Raw genomic sequence first — 23,831 nt, 5'->3', positions numbered from 1 at the left:
TGGTTTTAAAGCAAAGCTAACAAACCTATATGGCCCATCTCAGAACTTTCAAAACATGAATTTTTAAACACTGAACCAATTTAAAATTCTTATTGAAATAATAACAACTCCATCAACAGCAATAAAAAAAAAAGAAGTCTTAAAATCCTGAAGGCTGAAGGAGAGAAAGTGTGTCAACAACAGCACCTAACCAAAAACAAATATTAAAAAGAAACAACAACACTAGCACACCAACAAGTCAAAATGACATCACAAAGACATAAAATGCTATGTTGATAAAAAATTATGCTGCGGTGTGAGGAAAAAATAGCAAAAGGGTATCATCATACAGGTAGACTTTTTTTCTCCTCTTCTCAACACAGATTTAAAACTGAAAAGGACAGCAGGAAGTAAACTTCTTCTTCTGCGTTCACTCGTTTGTACACGAGTGGGCTTTTACGTGTATGACCGTTTTTACCCCGCCATGTAGGCAGCCATACTCCGTTTTCGGGGGTGTGCATACCTGGGTATGTTCTTGTTTCCATAACCCACCGAACGCTGACATGGATTACAGGATCTTTAATGTGCGTATTTGATCTTCTGCTTGCATATACACATGAAGGGGGTTCAGGCACTAGCAGATCTGCACATATGTTGACCTGGGAGATTGTAAAAATCTCCACCCTTTACCCACTACGCGCCGTCACATGATTTGAACCCGGGACCCTCAGATTGAAAGTCCAATGCTTTAACCATTCGGCTATTGCGCCCGTCGGGAAGTAAACAAAGTGCAGGTAAACAACCCCCCCCGCCCCACCCCACCAACCCTCAACACAGATTTAAAACTGAAAAGGACAGCAGGAAGTAAACAAAGTGCAGGTAAACAACACCCCCCGCCCCACCCCACCAACCCTCAACACAGATTTAAAACTGAAAAGGACAGCAGGAAGTAAACAAAGTGCAGGTAAACAACACCCCCCGCCCCACCCCACCAACCCTCAACACAGATTTAAAACTGAAAAGGACAGCAGGAAGTAAACAAAGTGCAGGTAAACAACCCCCCCCGCCCCACCCCACCAACCCTCAACACAGATTTAAAACTGAAAAGGACAGCAGGAAGTAAACAAAGTGCAGGTAAACAACACCCCCAACCCTCCCCCCAACCCCGCCCCCTCCCTCCACCCCACCATCCAGAGAAAGAGCAGAGAAAAAACAATTCACATCCTGCTGTACATCTCGCAACTGATACTCTCACACGATGAAACAAACTGGGTGACAAATACCAGTTTCTAGTTCTTCATCTTCCTGAAACTCCCATGTAATGAAACATACCGGGTGACAAATACCGGTTTCTTCTTCTTTTTCATCTGTACTATATTTGGGCTGCAACTCTCACGTTCACACGTATGCACGAGACGCACATGACCGTTTTTACCCTGAAATGAAGGCAGCCATACTCCACCTACAGGGGATACCTGCATCTATTTTTATCTCTACGCTTACAGCCCAGCTGGCCATAGCAGGGCTGAGAAACTGTAAGTATTGGTCCTGTAGAACCTAAAAGAAAAACAAAAAAGAAACAAAAACAAACAAACAAATCAAACACACACACACACACACAAAACAACTAAAAAATACAAACGACAACAAAAAAAAAACATGGAAAAGAAAATCAGGTACAAGTACAGTCACATGCATGCATGTGAACCAAGAACATGACCTTCATCAGAGGATTAAGAACCCCCCCCAACCCACCCACCCCCGAAAAAAAAAAAAATCCACAACTGACCGTAAACATGATGACACATAATAAAGAAAATTAAATATACAAGAACAGTAGAAAGCAAAGAAAAAAAAATGCTTAGAGTAGGATTTTTACTCCCACTAAAATGTGGTTTGGCTGCAAAGGGTCCCTCCTGTATGCAGCATGCACTTTGCACGTAATGGAATCCACAGCAACAAAAGGGGATGACACCTGGCAATTTTTTTTTTTTTTTTTTTTTTTTTTCCTGCCCCATCATCTGCACCGTTTCAATGGCATTACTCCCACTCCGCTCAGTTAGATTCCCCCATACATGGCGGCCACACCTGGGTTCGTCTGTCACAGTTCCAGCGTCGGCAGTCCGCAGGGAAACCATTGATGTTAGGTCGCCAGGAGGCCACACACCAGAGGAGACCCAGCACTGCTGCTGAGTCACTTCGGTGGTGTTCGGTGGTGTCTGTTCTGATTTAACGTACTTAGGATGCCCCTGGCAAAATTTTGTTTTAAACAACAACAAACACTTTGATAGTTAAGTACGTGTGGAGACAGTAAAAAAAAAGAAAAGAAAAAAGGCTGGCACTGTACTGTGGCAACAAGCTTCCCCCCCTGAGGAGAGCAGCCCCAAATTTCACGCAGAGAAATCTGTTGAGAATAATATAGTAACACATTACAAATACAATACACATTTTTGCCACAAGATTCATACAAATGAATGTATATCGTTTTCCTAAAAAACCCCAAAAAACCAACAACAAAAAAACAAACAAAAAAAACCCCACTTGTGACAGCTGTGAAGTTACATTTTATTACGTCTAATGTTCAATAAACATGCCCCAAAATGAATTAAATGTTACAGTATGTTCAACAAGTAAGGAACGTACCATTCATTTTTAATTCTAACTGCACACAAGCGTTAGTCCCCCCCCCCAACCCCCCCCAACCACCACCACACCCCTCCAACAGGTCAGTTTCAGATCACACACAACACACTAACATAGTAACAACACTAACATTAACAACTCAGCACCGTTCCATAAACAGATTCTGCACATGCGTGCTTGCCTGCACACAGGTTTCTGTGTAACGTATGAGTCAGCAGTTTATTGCTTTTTTTTTTCTTCTCTACCCCTGAGATTTGAAACATTACATACATTCAGAGCATGATTTTAACAACAAACAATGTAAACGTGCAGACAGCACCCCAAAAACGCTCATGATGTAAACAGCAGCAAAATACTATCGCCACTAGGAATACAAACGTATTGTTTCTGCAAAGAACACACAGGTTGATACAGAATATATAATGACAAATAAAACTGTTGCTTCTAACACACACACACACACACACACACATATGCACACACACACACACACACTCAAACACACACACAGAGTATCACACATACGTTCAACACACAAACAAATGCTGGTCTTACGAAACACTTGAACATGGCCAGCGTGAACGTGAAATGCTGAGGAGCAAGCCAGAGAATGCATACACACCATGCACAAATGAGAAAGAACAAAACATCTTTGTGCGTATCTTCTTCTCTTCTCTTCTTCTTCTTCTGCGTTCGTGGGCTGCAACTCCCACGTTCACTCGTATATACGCGAGTGGGCTTTTACGTGTATGACCGTTTTTAACCCGCCATGTAGGCAGCCATACTCCGCTTTTGGGGGTGTGCATGCTGGGTATGTTCTTGTTTCCATAACCCACCGAACGCTGACATGGATTACAGGATCTTTAACGTGCGTACTTGATCTTCTGCTTGCGTATACACACGAAGGGGGTTCAGGCACTGGCAGGTCTGCACATATGTTGACCTGGGAGATCGTAAAAATCTCCACCCTTTACCCACCAGGTACCGTCACCGTGATTCGAAACCGCGACCTATTGTGCCCGTCAGTGTGTAGGCAGATACACATGTGTGAGTATATCATGTGAGTACACGCACATAATGAGAAGTTGATGAGCTCCATGATGAGTACAGTGCGGCTAGCTCCTGATCAGTATCGGTATCAGTATCAGTAGCTGAAGGAGGCATCACTGCATTCGGTCAAATCCATATACGCTACACCACATCTGCCAAGCAGATGCCTGACCAGCAGCGTAACCCAACGCGCTTAGTCAGGCCTTGAGAAAAAACAACAACAAAAAAAAAAAAGTATTAAAAAAAGTAAATAAATAAATAAATAAAAAAACAACAAAAAAAACAAAAACAAAAAACCCCACTCTGCTCCTGAAAAATGACAACCCTGAGGTAAACTTGTCCCCCACCTATTCAAACCGGCTTCTGGGTGTGTTGGAGCATAGCTAATCATCTGCATTCTTCTCCCCCCTGCCCTCCCCACCATGCTCTCTACTATAATCATCATGTAGCGTGTATGCGTATGTAGGTGGGTGTTTGTGTGTGCACGAATGTATGTGTGCACAAATGTGTGTGTGCGTGTGTAGGTTTTTTTTTTTTTTTTTTTTTTTGTGTGTGTGTGTGTGTGTGTGTGTGTGTGTGTGTGTGTGTGTATGTGTGTGTGTGTGTGTGTGTGTGTAATTGTTCATATCTGCAATTTGTAGAAATGTCTTGGTCTAGAGAGACACATATATGTGCTGCTTTTTTTCATGTGCAGAGGTATGTTATTATGCACTGTTGTATGTGTACTGTTTCATGTACGGCACTTAAAGCCTGTTATATCGGGAGTTTGCACCAAATAACTTAATATGTACTATTACTGTCATCATCATTATTACAAATAAGTACTATCTATTATTGTCATTATCATTATCAATTATGCAAACTGCGCTGCACATACATTGCCTATTTCTTCCAATATATGCAGGTATTCGTATGGTCATTCAGATGAGACGACACACCGAGGCTCCCATATGCTGTATGCACTTAGTTTCAGTTTCACTTTCAGTAGCTCAAGGAGGCGTCACTGCGTTCGGACAAATCCATATACGCTACACCACATCTGCCAAGCAGATGCCTGACCAGCAGCGTCACCCAACGCGCTTAGTCAGGCCTTGAGAAAATGTAAAGTAACTCACGGCAAAGAAAGGTTCATCCTTGGCTATATTCTGTAGAAAAATCCACTTTGACAGGAAAATATGAACATATTGCTGTTTTCTCTTCTTTTATTCATTCAATCACTGCATCTTCAGAGCGTTTTCCACAATGACACTGTGCCTTCCCTCAAGGTCACAGATGAAGGTCACCACCGAGACATGTCACTGATCAATTTCTTGTCAGTACCCATAACTGTTTTTCACTCAGCAATGTCATTAACAGGGTTCAACATGAACTGACAAGAGTTTCCAAGAATATCTCTAATCTGCAATACTGTGAACGAATATTCATTCCCCAAACCCAACTCCCTCCCCCCGACTCTTTCCCTCCCTCCCCCCCCCATGCCCCCCCCCCACACCCCCCCCCCCAAAAAAAAAGTGTCTTCATTTTGAATCAGAACAAGGACTCTTAAAAAAAAAAAAATCAACTGTTTCTACATTGATTTAAACATGAAAAAACAGCATTTGTGTCATTTTCTCATAACAGAATTCAGACTTTTGATTTTTTCCCCCCCACCTCGTTGGTATTCTCGCTTTGCTGCCCTTTCCCCCAAACCCAACCTCCTATCCATCTGAACCCTTCCATCCTCCAACACCACCACTATGGACTAATGCACCTGCCCGCTGTAGATAATGCACCTGCCTACTACTGATAATGCACCTACCTACTACTGATAATGTACCTACCTACTACAGATAACACACCTACCTACTAATGATAACGCACCTACCTACTGATGATAATGCACCTGCCTACTACTGATAGCGCACCTGCCTATTACTGATAACGCACCTGCCTACTACTGATAACGCACCTGCCTACTACAGATAACACACCTACCTACTACAGATAACACACCTACCTACTACAGATAACGCACCTACCTACTTCAGATAATGCACCTGTCTACTACTGATAACGCACCTGTTTACTACTGATAACGCATCTGCCTACTACAGATAACGCACCTACTTACTACTGACAACGCACCTGCCTACTACTGATAATGCACCTGTCCACTACAGATAACGCACCTGCCTACTACTGATAATACACCTGCCCACTACTGATAACGCACCTGCCTACTACAGAAAACTCACCTACTACTGATAATGCATCTACCTACTACTGATAATGCACCTGCCTACCTGTCTACTACTGATAACACACCTGACCACTACAGATAACGCACCTACTTACTACTGATAACGCACCTGCCTGCTACTGATAATGCACCTGCCTACTACTAATGATGCATCTGACCACTACTGATGATGCACCTGACCACTACCTGACCACTACAGATGATGCACCTGACTGTACGTGGTGGGGGAGACCTGGGGCCGGGAGTGTGGTGGATGGAGGGGGGTGGACATGGTGGCGGGGGGGAGGTAACCCGCGGGGTGGGGCAGGCCCCTCAGGGCCGTGGTCAGTGAGTTCCCAGCGGGGGGGCCCAGGTCTGCCTGGAAATCGGCCATCATGGAGATAGGGGGCAGGGGCATGAGGGGGGGCTCCGAGGTCGTGTCGCGGAAGCAAGGGGCAGAGTTATCCCCTCCTAGAGAGCCACCCTGCTGCTGCCGCTGCTGCGGAAGGGAGACCACTGCCGGCGGTCGTGCTTCGGAATACGCCGAAGGTCTGGAGGAAGTGCTGGGCATAGTAGGATGGCGGAATGGGGAAGGGAAGTTGGACTGCGGTAGGGGCGAACTGCTCCCAGCCCCAGCTGTGGTGAACGCACACTCGGTCAAGCCATTCGTTTCAGTCTGTCGCTGGTTAAAGGGGCGGTCGTCTCTGTTGGAAAATCCAAAGCGATGATGCCCAGGATCCAAGTAAGGACCAGACCCTCTTTCTTCCCGCCGACAATCGTCGTTCATCACCCCACTGTCTGAAGCGACGGACGCACAGTTGTGTGACGAAGTCGGTGTGGGATTGGTGTGCCCCTCACCGCTCGTGATCACCTCTGTGCGTGAGACGGGGAGAGAGAGAGGGAGGGGGAGGGAGAAAGAACTCCTGTCAGCGTCTGTAGCGTCGTCCGATAACAGTGCGCCGCGCATCAATGTCTGCTGATTCTTCAGACAGTCTGGCCCTACCCCGCCACTGTCACCACTCTCCACATTCAGCACCCCCCCCACCGCCTTCCCGCCCTCCTCTCCCTCCGACGTCCGTACTTCCTGCAGTCCTTTGTCGTTGTCAGAGGGGGAGGAGGAGTTTTCCTTTCTGTCGTCTTCCTGGAGACGTGCAGTGTTCGTTGAGTGTTCCCCGTCCCCTCCGACAGTGGTGGTGGGCGTGGCGGTGGTGGTGAGGGTGGGGGTGGCTGGTGGTGGTGTTTGAGGCAGGGAGCCCCTGGCGAGCCAGGCAGGCCTTCTGGGACTGGAGGTGACGGTTGAGGGACGTGGACTGCGTGAAGCCCTGCTGGCAGTGCGGGCACACATATGGCCGCTCCCCTGCAATGTCCCACCGACTGACTGACTGATTCGCATGGATAAAATCAAATCAGTTCTTTCTTCTCCTCTTCATTTGTGGGCTGCAACTCCCACATTCACTCGTATGTACACGAGTGGGCTTTTATGTGTACAACTGTTTTTACCCCGCCATGTAGGCAACCATACTCTGTTTTCTGGGGTGTGCATTCTGGGTATGTTCTGTTTCCACAACCCACCGAACGTTGGCATGGACTGCAGGATCTTTAACGCGCATACTTGATCTTCTGCTTGCATATACACACGAAGGGGGTTCAGGCACAGAGGTCTCCACATATGCTGACCTGGGAGACTGAAAAAATTTCCACCCTTTATCCACCAGGTGCAGTTACCAAGATTCGAACCTGGGATCCTCAGACTGAAAGTCCAACGTTTTAACCACTAGGCTATTGCGCCCATCAAATCAAATCAAATCATGGTTCTTAGAGCCTCACCGACCACTAAGGCCATCTCAAGGCTATCGCCATATTAGCATCTAACGTCAAGTCCATTGACTGACTGATTCACATAGATCAAATCAAATCAAATTAATGGTGTTTCAAGCCTCGCTGACCACTAAGGCCATTGATTCACATGGATCAAATCAAATCAAATTATGGTGCTTAGAGCCTTCGCCGACCACAAAGGCCATCGATTCACATGGATCAAGTCAAATCAAATTATGGTGCTTAGAGCCTAATACGGACATTGATTCACATGGATCAAATCAAATTAATGGTGCTTAAAGCCTTCACCGACCACTATGGCCACTGACTCACATGGATCAAATCAAATCAAATTAATTGTGTTTCAAGCCTTACCGATCAAGACCACTGATTCACAAGGATCAAATCAATTCAAATTGATGTTGCTTTGAGCCTCAATGACCAGTAAGGCCACTGAATCACATGGATCAAATCAAATTATAGTGCCTAGAGCCTCGCCGACCACTAAGGCCATCTCAAGGCTAATCGCCACTTTAGCATCTTACTTCAAGTCCACTGACTGATTGCATCACAGGGATCAAATCAAATCAAATTATGGTCATAGAGCCTCGATGACCACTAAGGCCATCTCAAGGCTAATAGCCACTTTAGCATCTTACTTCAAGTCCACTGACTGATTGCATCACAGGGGTCAAATCAAATCAAATTATAGTGCCTAGAGCCTCGCCGACCACTAAGGCCATCTCAAGGCTAATCGCCACTTTAGCATCTACTTCAAGTCCACTGACTGATTGCATCACAGGGGTCAAATCAAATCAAATTATGGTCATAGAGCCTCGCTGACCACTAAGGCCATCTCAAGGCTTATTGCCATGTTAGCATCAACTTCAAGTGAAGGGTAAAAAAAGTACAATAAAAACTTAGTCACTGCTTCAAGCTTTTCAGTCAAAGTTTAAAAACCTTCCAGAGTTTAGAACATTCAAATCTGATGACAAATGTTTACTTCTTTCAAGAAATCCATTAGCATCCACGGAGGGACATCATGAAACAAAGTCTTCAGAGAATCCGCCGTGTAATGTCTGTGTCAAATGTCATGCAGAGCCCAGCAGCCAAGGAGCACGTTCCTACACACGCAAAAACCATTAAGGAAAGGGCACTAACTTCTACATTATTTCTGGTCGTGTCTGCACGTAATTTGGAGGAAAAACAGTGACTCATCTGCATTTTTTCTGCATCATTTGTGGCTGCCTTCACCTCTACACTCCATCTCGCTCTCTACGATCAGATTCAGATCCACTCTGTTTATGGATACCCAGATTCAAACACTCCACTGTTGGACGCCGTTCTTTCTCTGTCTCTGGACCTTGTATTTGGAATGAACTTCCTCTTTCGCTTCGTCAGGTCTCCGCACTCAGCTCTTTCAAGTCTGGCCTTAAAACCCACCTTTTCACAAGATAGCCTCCCTCCCCTACCTCTTCCTTGTCTTCAGTTTTCTTCAGTTTTAGAGTTATGCATGTGTGTGAATGACTGGTGTGAAAGCGCTTAGATTTGTCTCTGACACAAGATTCAGCGCTATATAAATCCTATCATTATTTATTATTATGGAAGCCTGCAGAAGCTAGAAACTCTCGGGGTTGAATGGGTTCAAATGTTGTACACAGGTGTACACTTGTTTCACGGAAATATAACCGTCTGAGAAGGAGGGGTGGGGATGGGGGTCGGACGGAGAAACAAAACAAAATACCCCCTCCCCTCCCTCCCTCCCCATTCCCCTCGTAAAAAGCCGCACTGGAAAAAAAAAAAATCCCTCCTCACCTGTGTGCTTGCGGCGGTGAGCCATGAGGTTGGCGGAGCGGGCGAAGGAGGCGGGGCACTGGGGGCACCTGTAGGGCTTCTCGCCCGTGTGGACCCGCATGTGCTCCGTCAGCACGCTGGCTCGGGAGAAGGCCGCCCCGCACTTGTTGCACTTGTACGTGTTGTCTGTGTTGTGCCTCTGCATGTGCACCTGGGGGTTTGGAATAAGGAAGGAAGGAAGGAAGGAAGGAAGGCAAACAAACAGCAGTTGAAATTGCCGTCGCTTTTTTGTTGATTGTTTGTGACACAAACCAATCTTCTCAGTTTTTATATCTGTTGCATGTATATGTATAAAGGGAGGCACTTGCTGCGCTTATACACGTTCTCTGTGTTGTGCCCCTGCATGTGCACCTGGGAAGAAAGGTAAAAATACAGCAGTTGAAACCGCCGTTGTGTTGCACCTGGGAAGAAAGGTAAACATACAGCAGTTGATATTGCCGTTGTGTTTTTGTCAATAGTTTGTGTGGCATGAACCTACTGCTCTTAATTTCATCAGTTTTTATATATCTGTTGTGTGTATATATGTATAAAGGAAGGCGCTTGCTGCACTTGTATGTGTTGTGTCTCTGCATGTGCACTTGGGGGGGTTGGGAAGGAAGGAAGGAAAGAAGGAAGGAAGGAAGGCAAACATACAGCAGTCAAAATCGCCGTTGTGTTTTTGTCGAATGTTTGTGTGACACACGAAAGAGCACGCTGTATAAACTCAGGCTTGTTACTGCTCTCTTATCGTATTGTGCCTATTTTTTTAATAGAAGGGTCGACTAAATGCAACATGTCATTTCACATATGCCTCCATTGCAAAGCAAGCAAAAAAATTTGTTTAAATAGGTGCAATTCTTTACTGTGCTAAAATAGGGCATTTCCATCTTCCTTATTACATATACAAAAGGAGCGCAGTTATGATAATCCACAAGCAACAGATTTGTAAACTGATGAAATTAAGCAAAGTACAGGATACATGGATGTAAAAGACATTCACTGCTGCATCATGTGACTGGTATGGTTGGTTTAAACTTTTTTTGTGTGTTTGTTTTCAAGAAACAAAACAAAATACAACGCTCAATAATGAAAACGGAAAACTAGAACACCAACAAGCCCCAGCTCACATCATAGCTCTTCCATGTGTCACAAACATGGCATTTCTCATGTGCCTCCACTGAAAAACATGCCAAAAATTTCGTTTAATTCGGTGCAATAGTTTAGGATACTAAAATAGGACATCACCTGCTTCCTTTATAAATACACATGCAACAGATATATATATATATATATATATAAACTGATAAAATTAAGAACAGTACAGGACACAAGAAGTGTAAAAGATGTTCATTTCAGCATCATGTGACTGGTATGTTTGGTTTAAACTTTTTCTTTTCTTTTCTAGAAACAAGACTAAATACAGCGTTTAATAAAAAAAAGAAAAAAAAAAAAAGAAGAAGAAAAACAAGAGGAGCAACAAGCCTGAGCTTATATCATGCTCTTCCATGTATCACAAACATGGTATTCCTCATATGTCTCCATTGCAAAACACGATAAAATGATAGCTGACTGTCGAGTCTATAAAAAGAACAGAAAGTTAATAAAAACTGTTGGTTGTAAAATAAGACTCGGTAAGAGGTGTCCAATGTTTCAGATCATAGGTCTGTCTTCAGGGACTGTGTTATCAGGAAATGACTTACTTACTTACTTATGCCCATCGCTCCTGGTGGAGCATAGGCCATTGACGACCCCTCGCCATCGCACTCTGTTCTGGGCTGTTCTGACCATTCCAGTTCAGTTGGTCCCTTGCTGCTTCAGCTCTGCCTCAGTGTCTCGCCTCCAGCTGTTGCGAGGCCAGCCTCTCTTCCTCTTTCCCTGCGGGTTCCAGGTCAGGGCTTGGCGTGTGATGCTGGACACTGGCTTCCTGAGGGTGTGTCCGATCCAGCCCCAATTACTCAATCCTAGCACTCTTGTAGTTTTTTGTCATTGATGCTTCTGTAACTGGTCTTTTTTACAGGTAGGGTAGTTAACCCTACGCAAACCCCTTTATCCTCCAGGCGAGGTGGTCCTGCCTTAGTCGCCTCTTACGACATGCATGGCAGGGCAGTGGGTCAATTCTATCAGTGCCCAACCCACAGGGCTAATCAGGAAATGACAGTAGAGGTTAATGACTGAGCCAGTTTGCTGATTAATACTCACACATTTTCTCAAGCTTTTCTTTTACCTCCATTGTCATTCCCTACTAACACAGTCCCCAAAGACAGACCTTTGGTCTGAAACTTTAGACATCTCTGATCAAAAGTGAGTCTTATTTTTACAACCAACAGTTTTTTTATATATACTTTCTCCATTACGAATAATACTTTCTGTATTTCAAGCAGGCTAAAAAAATGAATGAAAACAGACACACACACACACAAACACAAATCACTCGATCATTACCTTCAGCTTGTACTTGTTCCCAAAGGCGGCCGGGCAGACAGGGCAGCAGAAGTCGTTCTCTGTGGCATGCTGGGAGCGGTGGCGGGTCAGGTGACCCAGCTGGGTGAAGGCGGCCCCGCACTGCTCGCACTGGAAGGGTCGCTCGCCCGTGTGGGTTCGACGATGCACCGCCAGGTTGGAGGAGGTGGTGAAGGCTGCTCCACACTCCTCACACTGGAATGGCTTCTCACCTGTGACCAACACAGGTACGTACGTCACAGTGTCGCAAGAATCATGGGCTATGCATGAATGTAATGTATGTGTTGACGTTTGTTTGTGAATGTAATGTGTGTATTGACGGGTTTTTTTTAGTGAATATAGTGTATGCATCAATATTTGTTAGTGAATGTAATGTGTGTATCAAAGTGGATGTCATGTGTGTATCGATGCTTGTTAGTGCTGTTGCTGCACGAATCTCAGTGTATTATATCGTAAATGTGCTTTTCAAACCTGGACCCTCGATGAATGAATGTGTGAAAGTAATGCATGTGTCAACGTTTGTTTGTGAATGTAATGTGTGTATCAACATTTGTTGTTTGTTAATGTTGTGTGTATCAACGTTTGTTAGTGTGAATGTAATGTGTGTATCTACGTTTGTTAGTTAATGCAACGTACATATATCAGTATCAGTATCAGTTTGTTAGTATAATGCGCAACGTTGCCAAATCATATCAGTAATCAACTCGGGCCAAGCAGATGCCTGACCAGCAGCATAACCCAATGCGTTTAGTATGTATAGATGTTTGTTAGTGAATGTAACGTGTGTATCAATGTCTGTTAGTGAGTGTAATGAATGTATCAACATTTGTGTGTATCAACGTTTGTAAGTGAATGTAATGTGTGTATCAACGTTTGTTAGTGAATGTGATGTGTGTGTCGATGTTTGTTAGTGAATGTTATGTGTGTATCAACGTTTGTTAGTGAATGTATGTATCGATGTTTGTTAGCAAATGTATGTATCAGAGTTTTGTCAGTGAACGTAATGTATCGACATTTGTTAGTGAATGCAATGCATATATCAATGTTTGATTGTAATTGTACTCAGTCAAACTGTTGCTGGTTATTTGTCAGTGAATGTAATCTGTGTATCCACATTTGTTAGTGAATGTAATGTAAGTGTATCAATTGTTTGTAAGTGAATGTAATATATGAATCAACGTTTGTTAGTGAACATAATGTATGTATAGGCTTTTTTTTAGTGAATGAATGTATTGACCTTTGTTAGTGAATGTAGTGTGAGTATCAACATTTGTTAATGAATGTAATGAGGATATCAACATTTGTTAGCAAATGTAATGTATGTATCAACGCTTGATAGTCAATGTATGTATTGACATTTATCAGTGAATGTAATGTATGTATTGACATTTGTTAGTGAATGTCTTGTATGCATTGATGTTTGTTAGTCAACGTATGTATCAACGTTTGTTAGTTAATGCAATGTATGAATTGACGTTTGTTAGTTAATGTGATGTATGAACTGACGTTTGTTAGTGAATGTTATGTTTGAATCGATGTTTGTTAGTTAATGTAATGTATAAATCAACACTTGTTTGTTATTGTACCGCAGTCAAACTATTACTGGAATAGTTTGGTTTGCTTCATGGTTGTCCATGTATCTGCATGCGGAAGGCAGCACCCAAACTTAACATGAATAAGAAAAGAGCATTCTATGCATGGCGTTCAAACAAAAGGAAACAAATGAACCAGGTTCCTGGATTCCAGGCAACATGAGTGGGAAACACTGAAGTAGACACTGAAATGACTGTCGTGACGGGCGCAATAGCCGAGTGGTTACAGCATTGGACTTTCAATCTGAGGGTTCCGGGTTCGAATCTCGGTAACGGCGCCTAGTGGGTAAAGGGTGGTGATTTTTACGATCTCCCAGGTCAACATGTGTACAGACCTGCTTGTGCCTGAACCCCCTTCGTGTGTATACGCAAGCAGATCAAATATGCACGTTAAAGATCCTGTAATCCACATCAGTGTTCGGTGGGTTATGGAAACAAGAACATACCCAGCATGCACACCCCCGAAAGCGGAGTATGGCTGCCTACATGGCGGAGTAAAAACGGTCATACACGTAAAAGCCCACTCGTGTACATACGAGTGAACGTGGGAGTTGCAGCCCACGAACACAGAAGAAGAAACAGAAGAAGACTGTCGTTATGGCATGGGCGCCCGCATCACGGTCATCGAGTCAGAATCAAACACGTTATACAGATGGTCCATTTATTGTTTCTTCTTCTTCTTCTTCTGCTTTCCTTTGCTGCAACTGTCATATTCACTCGTATGCATGCACGAGTAGGCTTTTACGTATATACGACTGTTTTTAACTTTGCCACACTCCACCATATTAAGTGGGGTATGTGCATGCTGGGAATGTCAATGTTTCTATAACCATTACCAAACGCTGACATGGATTACCGGATCTTTAGCATGCGCATTTTTATCTTATTCGTGCGCATGCACATGAATGAGGCATGAGACAGTGAAATTATTCACATTCATAGGGACAGAGAAATTACAGAGAAATGGCAATTATCATTCATAGTCTGAGGACGACACCAAAGTGAAAATGACTATTCACACTCCTAGTCTAAGAGAGACAAAGTGAAAATCACAATTCACATTCTTAGTCTAAGAAGAGACACCAAAGTGAAAATCAATATTCACATTCCTAGTCTAAGAAGAGACTCCAAAGTGAAAATTACTATTCACGCTCCTAGTCTAAAAGAGACAACAAAGAGAAAATCAAGATTCACATCTTTAGTCCAAGAAGAGACTCCAAAGTGAAAATCACTATTCACATTAAAAGTCCAAAGGAGACAACGATGCAAAACTTATTCACATTCACAGTCTAAGAGAGACAAAAAATTTGAAATGTGGAGTGTTGGCTCAGTGGTAAGGTGTCCGCCTAGGAAGTGAGAGAATCTGACAGCACTGGTTTGATCCCCACAGTCGCCAGCATTTTCTCCTCTCCACTAGACCTTGAGTGGTGGTCTGAATGCTAGTCATTCAGATGAGAGGGTAAATCGAGGTCCCTTGTGGCAGCATGCACTCAGCACACGTAAAAGAACCCACGGCAACAAAAGCATTGTCCTTCGCAAAATTCTGTAGAACAATCCACTTCAATAGGAAAATAAATAAAACTGCAAGCAGGAAAAAGAAAGGGTGGTAGCAATGCGCTCTCCTTGGGGAGAACAGCCTGTATTTAAACACAGAGAAATCTGTTGTGAAGAAAAGAGTAACACAATACAATACCACACAATACAATACAATACAATACAAAATCACTATTCATATTCATAGTCTTAACTCTCTCCATACGAACGGCAAAAGAGACGACGTTAACAGCGTTTCACCCCAATTACCATCATCAAAATATTGCAAGAGGAAGGCTCTTATACTGAAGAGGTGAATGTTGACAAAGAATACCACAATTCTTACGACGGAACCTAAAGGTTGGGTCATTCAGACACCCACTGGACATCCGAGGGGTATGTGTAGAGGAGAAGAGAGGACTGGCCGTACTGAGTGAGTTAAGACTGTAAGAGCAGAGATGCCAACCCTTTCAAGTGTTTATAGGAACAATCAGCACATTTGGTAGAAACATTCTGAATTTGGTAGGAACACTCTAACTCACAGCCAAACCAGCAAAAGTACATTTTATTTACATGCTTAATCTACCAGGTACAGATGCTGTTTGACTGAGACACAGCTTGATTTCGGCACGCTCTTGTTCCGGCAAATGATTAAACTGACTGGTCCACTCAATGCTGTTTCAATGTTAACACGCACGCAGTTAGCTGAGCATCATCACGCGAGACCAAGGGTAGTAGTGACTGGCCCTGGCCTTGTGATTGATTGGTCTAGAGTGTCTGGGTAATGTTACGACAGGAAACCTTGTGGCCATGATATGAAGTCGAAAATGAACTTGTCGGAACAATTCTGACATTGGCGTAACATCGGAACAAACTGCTATCCAGCATAACAAAATACAGTAGAAATCATAACAGTTGGTATCTCTGCAACAACAACAACAACAACAACAAAGCACCCTACTGACCTGTGTGAGTCCTCATGTGGGGCTTCAGATCCCCAGCGCGGCAGAAGGCTGCCGGGCACTGGCTGCACACGTGGGGCTTCACCGCCGCGTGTCTCCGTGCGTGTGACCTGAGGTCGGCCGAGCGCGGGAACGCCGCCTGGCACTCTCCACACCGGAACGGCCTCTCCTCCCCCCCACCCTCGCTGCCGTGCCTGCTGGTGGCGATGTGGACCCTGAGGCTACCCCGTGTGGAGAACTCCGCCAGGCACTGGTCGCACCTGAAGGACTTGTTGCTCCCCTTGCCCTCGCCCTCCCCCATGTGCACCGCCCTCTGGTGGAGCGAGAGCTCTGAGGTCTTGGTGAACGTTTCCCCGCAGGTCCCACAACTAAGGTTCTCCCTGTCCTTGAGCGTTGGGTTCTTCTTCTTCGATGTTGTCGTCTTCGTCGTTGTTTTTGGCGGCGTCTTCGTCATCATCTTCGTCTTTCCCCTCCCCCTCCCGCTCCCTTGGATCTGCCGGTTGTGGGTGAGGTGGATGTGTTTGCGGAGGGCCGTGTTGGACAGGAAGTGGAGGTGGCAGTGGGAGCAGGTGTGCTGTCTGGTAGAGGTGGTGGTGGTGGTGGTGGTTCCAGTGTCTGTGTGGTCAGTGTCGGTGCTGGCTGCTATGTGGGTCAGGAGGTGCTGCACCAGCTGGTCCGTGCCTGGGAACGTCTCTGGGCACTTTGGGCACCTGTGGGTGTGGCTCTCTTCATCTGACAAAACAAGAAAAAGAAAGGCAACAATTCAGTCATTTCTCTCGGGGACCCCCCCCCCACCCCTCAAAACAACCAAACCTGCCTGCACCCAGCTTATCAATTTCTCAGAGAAAAACTACATCCTGTTTATCCATTTTCTTGAGGAAAAAACTGAGCCCAGTTTATCCACACACACACACAACCCCCCCCCCACAACAACCCCAAAACACAAAAAAACCAACCAAACAAAAAAACAACTGCATCCAACTTTATCCACATGCCTGTTTCCCATGTTAATAAAAAAATGAAAGAAGAAAAAAGTGCCTACTTTATCCATTTCCCTACAGAGTAAAAACTGCACCCCCCAAGCACAAAATGTTCCGCATGTTTTTCTTCAAGAACCAACCCATAAAAAAAAAAAAAAATTCTAGAATGAACAGATGAAAAGAGTGAAAACTGAGTTTCAGAACTTCAGCCTGACACTAAGAACCTCTGCTGTGAAGAAAAGGCGAAGCTGCTTGACTACTGGAAGTGCCCCATTCCCACCCCACCCCAATAACTCCTTTCTCTTCACTGCTCTTTCTGTCCTTCTGTGTTCACTCGTATGCACACGAGTGGGCTTTTACATGTATGACCGTTTTTACCCTGCCATGTAGGCAGCCATACTCCGTTTTCGGGGGTGTGCATGCTGGGTATGTTCTTGTTTCCATAACCCACCGAACGCTGACATGGATTACAGGATCTTTAACATGTGTATTTGATCTTCTGCTTGCATATACACACGAAGGAGGTTCAGGCACTAGCAGGTCTGCACATATGTTGACCTGGGAGATCGTAAAAATGTCCACCCTTTACCCACCAGGCGCCGTCACCGTGATTCGAACCCGGGACCCTCAGATTGACAGTCCAACGCTTTAACCACTCGGCTATTGCGCCCGTCGCTCTTTCTGTCCACTTCTCCCCCAAGAAACCTGGACAATTTAAACGAAAAAGTGTGACTGCTTGTCTTTGAGCACATCGATGCAGATTCTGTTTGAACGTGCGTTGATTCTTTAGAGTGACCCTCTGAAAAAGGTCCATGAGCCCCTTGAATTATCAAGGTAGAAAAGAGTCCCTGGGACTTATAACATTCTTTAACTTTTCAGAAGCCCTGATATAAAGCCCTGAGTGGAATGATGGCCGAAAGCGTGTCCGCCTAGGAAGCGAGAGAATCTGAGTGCGCTGTTTCGAATCATGGCTCAGCCGCCGATATTTTCTCCCCCTCCCTCCACTAAACCTAGAGTGGTGGTCTGGACGCCAGTCATTTGGATGAGACGATAAACAGAGGTCCTGTGTGCAGCATGCACTTAGCGCACATGAAAGAACCCACGGCAACAAATGGGTTATTCCTGGCAAAATTCTGTACAAAAATCCACTTCAATAGGAAAAACAAATAAAAAAAACTGCATGCAGGAAAAAATGCAAAAAAATGGGTGGCGCTGTAGTATAGTGATGCGTTCTCCCTGGGGAGAGCAGCCCGGATTTTACACAGAGAAATCTGTTGTGATAAAAAGAAATACAAATACAAATAAATATGTTACAGATCACGATTTGATTTTCATTATTACATTATCAGAAGAAAAAAAAGACGACAAAAAAAAGAAAAAAAAAAAAAAAGAAAAAAAGAAGCACATTTAAGTATAGTCAATCAGGCCTACACATGACATAACTAAGCCATCTGCACAAGCATCCGTTCTCTGAGTATCTTAAATTCTTTCTGACTTTTACATTTTTCAGGTTGCTGAAATTCATGAAAATCAAAGGATGCAATATTTCTGGACAAACAAACAAACAAACAAAAACAAAACAACAAAAGAATACAGAAAGATAACAGACAAAAACAAACATACCTCCATGAACTGAGCAAAAGAATGTTCACAGTGAACACACACACACACACACACACACACCACACCCAAAAACCTCACAGGATGATGAAAATCAAATTGCTCAGCATGAGTTCGGGAAAAAAAAACACCACCTGAAACAAATCCAGAAAAAAGGCAGACAACTATACCGCAGTGAGTTTTAAGGTGGCTGAGGTAGCGTCCCTTCAGACGGAATGCCCGGCCACACCCTTTACACTTGTACACTGCGTGGGACCTTGTGCCATGAGCCGTGCTGGTCTTCCCTTCTGGACCCTCGTCACCAGTCTGCACAAACAACATCTGGTGTGATTTTCAGGCGCGTACATTGGCGTTAGACATTGGATACGGACTGATACAGGGTTGAGAATATCTGATCATTCTGTCACTTTTAACCCTTTGAGCCCTGAGTTCCTGAGCAATTTTAACCCTCCTGCCTGAGCTCCTGAGCCAAAATTTGCAAATAATTGGTGTTAAACCCCTTGAGCCCTGACCACTGCTTTACTGGTGGCAGAGAAAAATGACATAATGCCCGGCCACCGGTTGAGCGGTGCGTAAACACTTGAAGCGTGCAGAGTCTCAACCTGGCCCGTCAGGGCAGAAATCAGGGACAAAACGTGCGAGAAAACAACTGTACACAACGCAGCAAGTAATTGATATGCTTGATGGTTTATCGGAAGTAGAGTATGACAATGATTACTCTGATAGTGAGGTGGAATTCGAACTGGATGATTTTGCTACAGATAGTGATGTTGAAAATGAATCTGAGCATGCAGAATCAGTTGATCAAAGGAGGCGTGTCAGGTTGAGACTCTGCACGCTTCATGGTAGAAATCGATCTTTTTTATCCAAAGCACATGCACAAAACACAGTGAGGGGGCGCGGCAATGTTGGTACTGCGTTCGCTGGTGTTGGAATATTACGGTTTTTCTGATTAGCTCTTCAATATAATGGTACGTGAAGCCAACTTCTGTTTCGCTCGATTCAGCATGAAGCCGTGGAATATTGGCAAAATAGCAAAATACGACACAAGTGTCAACCGGTGGCCAGGATTTATGCCACCCCTCCCCACCACCAGTAAACTGGTGGTCAGGGCTCAAAGCGTTAAGGACAAAATTAATGTCCCATTACTTTTTCATCAGCCGGGTCATTGTCAGATACATTTTTGTGAGCTTGGACATCTTTTGTAACAATCTTCGGTGACAAGTTGATCCTCCCCAAATTACCTGTTCAAATGAAACAAGGCCTCTCTCTCTCTCTCTCTCTCTCTCTCTATATATATATATATACATAGCCATTTAGGTAGCCATACTCAATAAATCTTTTTTTAAATCTGTATCAGTGTATGTTTCACTATTCTGCCTATGGAAGAAGACCCTTAGGTTGAAACATGTCATTCCATCTTGTTCTGCATTGTAACCCATGTTCAATCGGTGTTCTTAGGCTGTTCTTTCACTCTCAACATTTCATTTCATTCATCTAATTATGGTGCACACAAATCTAAGTTTTGTTGTCTTTCCAAAATTACAACAGTTCTTGATAGCAGCAGGAATAGTGTCAAAAGTGTTAATTGATTTAACATTAGTGTCAAACTCAAACCTTTCATGAATGGAAAAAAAAGAAGAAAAAAAAGAAGAAAAAAAAGAAGAAGCTAAAACAACTGCTACTGTTGTTTAGCCAATACCCTACTCATACAATCACACCCACCCTCAAGGCAAAAATACAGTCACACACTTTCCTGACTGTTCTGTTCGCAGCTTATTGGATACATATATATCTTATGCATGCTTCTCTTTTTTTAATCTAAGAGGCCAACTTATCCTAATATCATCAAGCAACTAAAAAGCCATAAATATTTGGTCACACTGACTTTGTCAGTCACAAACACACACACACACACAAATACATACACACTCACAAACACACACACATACATACACACACACACACACACACACACATATATAAAAGCATATCACCTGTACCGCGTGGCCATTCGTCAAACCCTCTTTTTCATCTTTGTCCAAACTGTCACTGTCTCCACTGGGTGCCTTTACAGGCAGGGATCCAAACGATCCACAATGAATGTCTGACTGCACAGCTGACAGATCAAATGAAATCTTCAGATCTTTCAAATCCTCTTCTTCACTCAGCTCTGGCGATGACAGATTTTCCACTGCAGGGCTGGGCATAAGTGCAGTCACATCCAGGCAAAGTTTTTTCTTCTTAGTCCTGCAAATTTTCGGTTTGGGTCGAGCATGATTTTTACAATCTCCGTCCTCACCAGCATCAGTGGGAGTGCCTTTCCTTTTGCGTTGTCTGCCGGTTTGGGGGCTTGTTGATTTTTTCCCCTGTTGTGTGTTCAGATCATCATGTTTTATGGTACTTTTCTTGCAGTTTGTTGCCTGTGTCTCTGTTCTCCCAACTTCAGTGTCTGTGTCCCACAACATCTCTCTTGTTTTCATCTTCTCTTCTGTTCTCTCCAACAACTTCTGGTCTTTGTTGTGGCTGGCTCCGTTCATGACCGCGTTCTCACGTTTTCTGTTGTTGTTATTTGTCCTGCATTTTTGTTTGAAGACTTTCTCTGACACCTGTCTGCTGTTCCTCAAGATCTCTCTTTCGAGCAGCATGCTTTCAATCTCTGCCTGAAGCGTCCGCTTTTCTGCCTGGAGTTTTTCCTGTTCTGCCAGACATTTCTCATGTTCAGCCTGAAAGTCTCCGTGCTCTCGTTTTAATTTCACATGCTGTGCAATAAGTTTTTCGTGTTCTGCTAACAGCTTGTCATGTTCTGTCTGAAGTTTGGTGTGCTCTCCTAACAACTTGTCATGATCTGTGTTCAATTTTGTGTGCTCTGCAAACAACTTGTCATGTTCTGTGTTCATTTTTGTGTGATCCACAAACAACTTGTCATGTTCTGTGTTCATTTTTGTGTGATCCGCAAACAACTTGTCATGTTCTGTGTTCAATTTTGCGTGCTCTGCTAACAACTTGTCATCTTCTTGTGTCTGGAGTTTCTGCTGCCCCAGCAGTGGCGAAGTTAACTGGAGGTTCTTGTCCTCAGCCTTGGCCGATAACACGCTGTGTTCTGGCTGGATGTCCGCGATCACGGCAAGTTGCTCTGCCTGTCTGGGAAGCTGAGTTTGGTGGAAGTCTTTCTCCCTTTGGAGAGCCTCCTCCACCGTCTCTCCCCCCTCCATGGCATGAGTGGTTTAAGACACTACGGTGATGGTGAGCATTTCAGGAGTCAGTTGATGGTGATCTGCGCATCGTGGATTTACCCATCATGGACTGTCTGGGAGCAGATCTAATATAAAATAAACAAATATAATAAATAATAATGAAGTGTAATAATATATGAATAATAGATAATACAAAAAGATGAATGACACAGGTGATGACAATCATAAATAATAATCATAACAAATGAGAGAAGTTAAATAATATGTAATATGCAAAACAGGTACCAATAGTAATCATAATGAAACTGAGGAACTGATTCTGACATGTACAGTAGTTAACACACATATGTGCACACACACACACACACACTGACAGAAAACCTAAAAATGCTTTCACAAACACAGACCTAGAGCATGAATTTACAGACACTTGAAAAGTTGAAATACCCATGGTCTGACATACAAGCATGTGCATACATGGTCCATCAGTCAACACACACACACACACACACCCTCTCTCTCTCTTTCTGTATCTCTCACACACACACTCTCTCTCTCTCTCACATACACACTCACTCTCTCATACACAAACACATACACACACACTACCCTCTCTCTTTTTCTTTTTCTCTACCTCACACACACACAGACGCACACACATTATAATACACAATAATGGCATGCATGAGTAAAATTGTGACTCTACAGTTCCACTGACACTAGACAAACAGCCGGGTCGGCCAACAGATGTGGAGCTATCTCATATGTATCATGGCTCAGTACCCCAACCTTAACAGACCCTGCTGAAAAAGTACTTAGTTAGAATCTCAAGGCTTTAGAATGAACATTTTCAAACCCCCATGATGTGTGTATCACTGAGTTGTCTTGGTGAGGCCTTAAAAACAGGTTTAAAAATAATGGGGACATTTGACAAAGACTTGCAGAAAGGCAATGTTGGATGGTGGAAGCAGGTTCCACAATTATCATGTTCAAATTAATCATCATTAAGTTCCATTCCCAGATTTACCTACCTGAATTGTTTTAAACGGCAAAGAAAAAGAAGAAGAAGAAGAAAAATAAATAAATATGGGGGTGAGGTGGGGGTGGGGGTGGGGAATGGGGATGGTGGTGGTTACAAAGCGCATAATTGCTGAATGGGAGTACTGATGAGACGTGGCCGTTTCGTTGTTGTTGTAGTAGGTTACTTTCAAACTAGAGTTTAGCATTCTGATTCCATGTATCACACTGATGGCAAACCGTTGTACTGTCTGAGCGTAATCATTGGTTGTATGAATGATGCTCGCAGCGCCAACGCCAATACTGAGACAACCCTAGACTTGGAAAATTTCTGCAAAGATCGGCTGTGCAAAACCAGTCCTGGATCTGTAGTAGTGCAGAAGTAAGTAAGGCAATAACACAGCACAATGAATGAAAGAAAACAATTAGCAAACGCTGTCCAGAACAATGACCATTGAATAAAAATTACCACGACTGTCTACATAGGTTACACTGCATAACAGTTGTGGAAGTTAACTTTTCCATGTGCAGTCTGCCAAAGAGTGCAGTAGGAACATGCATTTTACATATTAGATATTGGAAATGAAAGTGCAAGTCTTCTAAGAAAGCACATTGGATATTTACTTTTCTCGTGTCTTGGGACGGCAAAGTTTATTGACAACGTCTTGGAGTTACTTCCCTTGCTTCAAGACCGAACGAATCTCCACAAAGCGGACGAAACCATCCCAAAAAGCTCTTCGTTTTATCATCATTACATTCGGTATCATTTAGAACTGATCTGACTTTGCCCCCATATTGTACAATGCGTTTTGTTTCATTCAACATTGTCTGGGCTTTTATCATGGCGGAAATGTTGTGAAACACACTTTGTCTCTATGCTTTTGAAAACACAATATGAACCGAACAGAAAAAGTGCGGACTGAGAAGAT

The 23,831-nt window shown here is 43.8% G+C and overlaps 1 protein-coding gene across 2 annotated transcripts; it reads right to left on the bottom strand.

The window, feature by feature from the left end:
• Window positions 1-1,840: 1,840 nt before the first annotated feature.
• LOC143277961 (uncharacterized) lies at window positions 1,841-23,557 on the bottom strand. 2 transcript variants are annotated; one of them, XM_076582943.1, is made up of 7 exons: window positions 23,527-23,557; window positions 20,686-22,010; window positions 18,859-18,994; window positions 16,092-16,820; window positions 11,984-12,213; window positions 9,524-9,713; window positions 1,841-2,228 (listed from the first exon to the last, which is right to left on the bottom strand). In XM_076582943.1, the coding sequence occupies exons 2-7, from the start codon at window positions 21,901-21,903 to the stop codon at window positions 2,218-2,220; spliced, it is 2,514 nt and encodes an 837-aa protein (XP_076439058.1). In that variant the 5' UTR covers window positions 21,904-22,010; window positions 23,527-23,557; the 3' UTR covers window positions 1,841-2,217. The 2 variants fall into 2 exon arrangements, with proteins under 2 accessions (XP_076439058.1, XP_076439057.1); XM_076582942.1 differs by lacking the exon at window positions 1,841-2,228 and adding an exon at window positions 6,862-7,247.
• Between the last annotated feature and the right edge of the window lie 274 nt (window positions 23,558-23,831).

The sequence above is a fragment of the Babylonia areolata genome, chromosome 35, assembly GCF_041734735.1.
Source record: "Babylonia areolata isolate BAREFJ2019XMU chromosome 35, ASM4173473v1, whole genome shotgun sequence".
In the NCBI taxonomy this organism is placed as follows: domain Eukaryota; kingdom Metazoa; phylum Mollusca; class Gastropoda; order Neogastropoda; family Buccinidae; genus Babylonia; species Babylonia areolata.
Note: the sequence above shows the minus strand (reverse complement) of the source record. Positions and strands in the feature narration are given on the sequence as shown.

Coding starts and splice junctions, on each gene's coding strand:
- LOC143277961 (XM_076582942.1), bottom strand. CDS start 21,903: ATGGAGGGGGGAGAGACGGTGGAGGAGGCTCTCCAAAGGGAGAAAGAC. Junction 12,214..16,091: donor CCACATGAGGACTCACACAG/GTCAGTAGGGTG, acceptor TGTTGGTCACAG/GTGAGAAGCCATTCCAGTGT. Junction 7,248..9,523: donor TCACCGCCGCAAGCACACAG/GTGAGGAGGGAT, acceptor GGGACATTGCAG/GGGAGCGGCCATATGTGTGC.